Source organism: Marmota flaviventris, chromosome 7 (genome assembly GCF_047511675.1).
Source record: "Marmota flaviventris isolate mMarFla1 chromosome 7, mMarFla1.hap1, whole genome shotgun sequence".
NCBI lineage: Eukaryota > Metazoa > Chordata > Mammalia > Rodentia > Sciuridae > Marmota > Marmota flaviventris.
In genome coordinates this window covers 54,653,879-54,659,878 of record NC_092504.1, presented here as the reverse complement: position 1 = coordinate 54,659,878, position 6,000 = coordinate 54,653,879, and the positions used below count along the sequence as shown (strand labels likewise).

At 37.5% G+C, this 6,000-nt stretch overlaps 1 protein-coding gene across 2 annotated transcripts in view; it reads right to left on the bottom strand.

Annotated features, from left to right (window-relative positions):
* Window positions 1-809: 809 nt before the first annotated feature.
* Window positions 810-6,000, bottom strand: part of LOC114104654 (UDP-glucuronosyltransferase 2B15-like) — a 30,061-nt gene continuing 24,870 nt past the window's right edge. For both annotated transcript variants that reach the window (XM_027950863.2, XM_027950865.2), the window contains exon 6: window positions 810-1,276. In XM_027950863.2, coding sequence (XP_027806664.2) covers window positions 997-1,276 — 280 coding nt within the window. In that variant the 3' untranslated portion in view covers window positions 810-996. The remainder of the gene's footprint in view (window positions 1,277-6,000) is intronic.

Genomic DNA, 6,000 nt, shown 5'->3' with positions numbered 1-6,000 from the left:
AAATTATACCTGACAGAATATTAACTCTTAGTAACCTTTTTTTGATAAAGACATAGAAACAGAGAAATCTTAAACTTTTTTATTTACCAATTTATAAAAATACATTTTATGGTTGAATATATTACTTTATGGAATCTAAGAAGTCAAGAGTTCTTGATTTTTTTATTAGCAGTTAATGTGTTAGCATTTTAACTTTGCAAATTAATCAGGTGTCTCCTCTGGCAAGCACATTAATGCTATTGATGTTAAGTCTAATTTAATTTTTTTAACTGTAAAATAAAAAAGTATCAGACAATTGTTACTAACAGTAATAGTTATTTCTTTGTTATTGAAGAAAAATTCTAGAAATATTTTATAAAGTGATAGACCCAACCTGATCTTTTCTTAAAATTGGGCATCTCGCCACAAAACCATGAAAAGATAATTTCGGCCTTACTATAAATTACTGCAAATTCTGAACCTGCTTGGAATGCCTGTCTGTGCATTGAACTCACCCATGCCTGGCTCTCTGACCAGATAGCAGCCCTCTCTGAAACTTAGTGACACCTCATAAATATTGGCCTTCCCTGGCCAGACAACGACCCTCTCTGAGGCTCTAATGGTCCTCATAAATTCTGATGTTGGGGCCAGCAAAAAATGTAAACTACCATTAGTGTGATGCTTGTCAGAGTTCTGTTATCTGTAACCCCCCTTTGTGTAACATTCTGGGCTATAAAGCTGGGCTGCAGGAAAGCTGGGGTGCTGTCTTGTTCCCGCCATTTTGAGAGGGAGAGGCAGCCCGGCCTGTCGAAATAATAAGCTTGTTTTAATTTGATTTGAATTGGAGTCAGTGGTCTTTTCTTGCATCCTGGTCTAACAAAAGCCAAAATTGGACTTGACAAAGTGATTTGTGAAAAGTTGTTAGCATATGTAGAAACCTGGCAATACAGCCTCCTCTTGTGGAAGTTAACAGGAGGAGCCATTTATCAGGATTCCCAGCTTCAGGCCTAGGTACAATTATTCCCTTTTTTTCTTCTTTCCAGTTTTGAAAAACATCGGGAAACAAAACAGACAGCATTTACTGATGATGAACATCACAGTTGCCACGCAGGCCAGCAGGAACCCAATCACATCCAAAGAGTAGTACTGGAACAAGGAGAGGTCATGGGCAGCAACCCGGAGGTGTTTAGCTCCTTTGTGGCGCATGACAAACTCAATCCAGAAGACAGCTCGGTCCAGAGGCTTCACTGGCTGATCATGTTGAATTCTTGATAACTCCATAGCATTCTCTTTATATCTAAAGGTGAAACATAAAAGGATCAACATTGAAAGTAAGTTAATCTGTCTAAGCACATGAAGTCAATGAAAGTTTTTCACAAGTGCCATATAGATGATTTAAAATAAATATCACAGACTTTCCCTGCATATGGTGTATTTTTGCTTTTGTCACCATATTATGTTTGATTTTAATTGGAATGTTCTGATGTATAAATATCTCAAAAGTGCCTATGGAATTTCAGGGAGGTGAGAAAAATTCTTTCCATCAGAGAAAATAATTATGAATAATTCTGAGTCCAACGAGTGAGAGAGAAGGCATACAGTTTGTGAAAGATTACCTTGAAGCCTTTTAAAGAGGAATCATATCATGGTGTGCAGTGCTTCCTAACCATTCTCTGTTTCTTCTCTTCATTTCTACCTTCTATTGTCTCTTTTCCAACTGGTAGCTAGAATGGTATTTTGAAAATATACACATCTAATTATGAAGCTGTATGCTCAAAATTTTCATTTGACTTCTCATCACAAGTGGAATAAAATCCAAGCCTGTTATTGTACTAGCAGATTCTAATGGGTTAGACACTGGCCATGTTTTCTGATATCATTTTTCCTTGCTTATTCTGTCTAGGCATATGTGTCTTATTTATTTTATTGTTAAAGCTTTCTAAAAAATGGAATGAAACTGAAAATCAAAGATAAAAGAAGGAAGGAAAAAGCATACATCACTTGGAGAATGAACAATAGGTTACTGAATGATCAATGGGTTATAGAAGACATCAAGGAGGAAATTAAAAAATTCTTAGAGATTAATGAAAACACAGACACAACGTATCGGAATCTATGGGACACATTGAAAGCAGTTCTAAGAGGAAAATTCATTGCTTGGAGTTCATTCCTTAAAAAAAGAAAAAACCAACAAATAAATGATCTCATACTTCATCTCAAAATCCTAGAAAAAGAAGAGCAAAACAACAGCAAAAGAAGTAGAAGGCAAGAAATAATTAAAATCAGAGCTGAAATTAATGAAATCGAAACAAAAGAAACAATTGAAAAAATTGACAAAACTAAAAGTTGGTTCTTTGAAAAAATGAACAAAATCGACAGACCCTTAGCGATGCTAGTGAAGAGAAGAAGAGAGAGAACTCAAATTACTAGCATACAGGATGAAAAAGGCAATATCACAACAGACACTTCAGAAATACAGAAGATAATCAAAAATTATTTTGAATCCTTATACTCCAATAAATTAGAAGATAGTGAAGGCATAGGTAAATTTCTTAAGTCATATGATCTGCCCAGATTGAGTCAGGAGGATATAGACAACCTAAACAGACCACTTCTGTTCAACATAGTTCTCGAAACGCTGGCCAGAGCAATTAGACAGACGAAAGAAATTAAAGGCATAAAAATAGGAAAAGAAGAACTTAAATTATCACTATTTGCAGATGATATGATTCTATACCTCGCAGACCCAAAAGGCTCTACAAAGAAACTATTAGAGCTAATAAATTAATTCAGCAAAGTGGCAGGATATAAAATCAACACGCATAAATCAAAGGCATTCCTGTATATCAGCGACAAATCCTCTGAAATGGAAATGAGGACAACCACGCCATTCACAATATCTTCAAAAAAAAATAAAATACTTGGGAATCAACCTAACAAAAGAGGTGAAAGACTTATACAATGAAAACTACAGAACCCTAAAGAGAGAAATAGAAGAAGATCTTAGAAGATGGAAAAATATACCCTGTTCCTGGATAGGCAGAACTAACATCATCAAAATGGCGATATTACCAAAAGTTCTCTATAGGTTTAATGCAATGCCAATCAAAATCCCAACGGCATTTCTTGTAGAAATAGAGAAAGCAATCATGAAATTCATATGGAAAAATAAAAGACCCAGAATAGCAAAAACAATGCTAAGCAGGAAGTGTGAATCAGGTGGTATAGCGATACCAGACTTCAAACTATACTACAGAGCAATAGTAACAAAAACAGCATGGTACTGGTACCAAAACAGGCGGGTGGACCAATGGTACAGAATAGAGGACACAGAAACCAATCCACAAAACTACAACTATCTTATATTTGATAAAGGGGCTAAAAGCATGCAATGGAGGAAGGATAGCATCTTCATCAAATGGTGCTGGGAAAACTGGAAATCCATATGCAACAAAATGAAACTGAATCCCTTTCTCTCCCCATGCACAAAAGTTAATTCAAAATGGATCAAGGAGCTTGATATCAAATCAGAGACACGCCGTCTGATAGAAGAAAAAGTTGGCTACGATCTACATACTGTGGGGTCGGGCTCCAAATTCCTCAATAGAACACCCATAGCACAAAAGTTAATAACTAGAATCAACAAATGGGACTTACTCAAACTAAAAAGTTTTTTCTCAGCTAAAGAAACAATAAGACAGGTAAATAGAGAGCCTACATCCTGGGAACAAATCTTTACTCCTCACACTTCAGATAGAGCCCTAATATCCAGAGTATACAAAGAACTCAAAAAATTAGACAATAAGATAACAAACAACCCAATCAACAAATGGGCCAAGGACCTGAACAGACACTTCTCAGAGGAGGACATACAATCAATCAACAAGTACATGAAAAAATGCTCACCATCTCTAGCAGTCAGAGAAATGCAAATCAAAATCACCTTAAGATACCATCTCACTCCAGTAAGATTGGCAGCCATTATGAAGTCAAACAACAACAAGTGCTGGCGAGGATGTGGGGGAAAAGGGTACACTTGTACATTGCTGGTGGGACTGCAAATTGGTGCAGCCAATTTGGAAAGCAGTATGGAGATTTCTTGGAAAGCTGGGAATGGAGCCACCATTTGACCCAGCTATTCCGCTTCTTGGTCTATTCCCTAAAGACCTAAAAAGAGCATGCTACAGGGACACTGCTACATCGATGTTCATAGCAGCTCAATTCACAATAGCAAGACTGTGGAACCAACCCAGATGCCCTTCAATAGACGAATGGATTAAAAAAATGTGGCATTTATACACAATGGAGTATTACTCTGCATTAAAAAATGACAAAATCATAGAATTTGCAGGGAAATGGATGGCACTAGAGCAGATTATGCTAAGTGAAGCTAGCCAATCCCTAAAAAAACAAATGCCAAATGTCTTCTTTGATATAAGGAGAGTAAGTAAGAACAGAGTAGGGACGAAGAGCATGAGAAGAAGATTAACATTAAACAGCGATGAGAGGTGGGAGGGAAAGGGAGAGAAAAGGGAAATTGCATGGAAATGGAAGGAGATCCTCAGGTTTATACAAAAGAACATACAAGAGGAAATGAGGGGAAAGGGAAAAATAATACAAGGGGGAGAAATGAAGGTCAGTAGAGGGGGTAGAGAGAGAAGAGGGGAGGGGAGTGGAGGGGAGGGGGGATAGTAGAGGATAGGAAAGGTAGCAGAACACGACATTCACTAGTATGGCAATATGTAAATCAATGGATGTGTAATTGATGTGATTCTGCAATCTGTATATGGGCTAAAAATGGGAGTTCATAACCCACTTGAAGCAAAGTGTGAAAGATGATATATCAAGAACTATATAATGTTTTGAACAACCAACAATAAAAAAAAAAAAAAAAAAAAAAAAAAAAAAAACTGGAAATGACTAAAACAGCCTTCAGTGGGTGAATGACTAAACGCCCTGTCTTAATTCATAGCACAGCAATGAAATGGGATGGGCTTTTGATGCATGCAACCTGGAAGAATCACAAGGATATTATTAAGTAGGAAATCTCAAGCACAAAATGTCACATAGCATATTATTCTGTCGTGGAAGAGGTCAAAGGACTTCCCAAAGAATGGGAACATCAACTTAAGACAAGTTGGGTTCTTGACAAACATCACAGAAATGAATTTGAGGATGTGTTTATTAAAGACACAAAGATTTTATTTAGGAAAGCAAGGGATAGCCATTCAAGGGAGAATGTGGGCAATCTTCAAAGTGAGGGACCCTTTGGGGGATTTCAATTTTTTTCTTCCAAAGAAACTTGCTGAGGGGGTGTGCATGAGAAAGTATACGAAGAAGACATCAGTCTGATAATCACAAGACGGTATGTGGGGGTGCTGATGCAGTCTCCATTATCTGATCAACCTATCTATAGACAGGAAAATACTTTACGTTTCAGATCTCTTAAAATACCATCTCTGTCTTTGCTTAGAATAATTAACAGTGTACAAAACAGTTCTCGTAAGTGGATGAATTTCCAGGAACTCTAAGACTTACATATTTCCCAGAAATCTGAGAGTGACAGAGCTGGGATAGAACTAGCTTGGGGAGTGGCACACCTGGAATGGTATGTATGCAGAACTTCAGATTAAAGTACACTCCTTGTTTGTGGGGAGCAGAGATGGGAATCGAGGTGTCTGATTACCTTGTGATTGTGGTGCGCTTCCACTGGGATTTCCCTGTACAAGAGTATAGGGTTAGTATTTCTTGTGCAAAACCACAGGGTGAACATTCCCCAGTTGCTACGTACACCTGCCCTTGTGAGTCATGGCCACTGGCTCCTAGGAGTAGAAGATTTTAAACATAGCAAGATAACCATGATGTCTTGCCAGTGCTGGGAACTTCAAATCTGCCTGCTTTGCAGAAACTTTCTCACAAATAACCTTTTGATGATAAAAATCTATATGATTAATGTGTGGAGCCAGCTCTGGGTGTTCCTCTGTCAGAGGACAATACCCACCTAATCCCACCTTTCTCTCT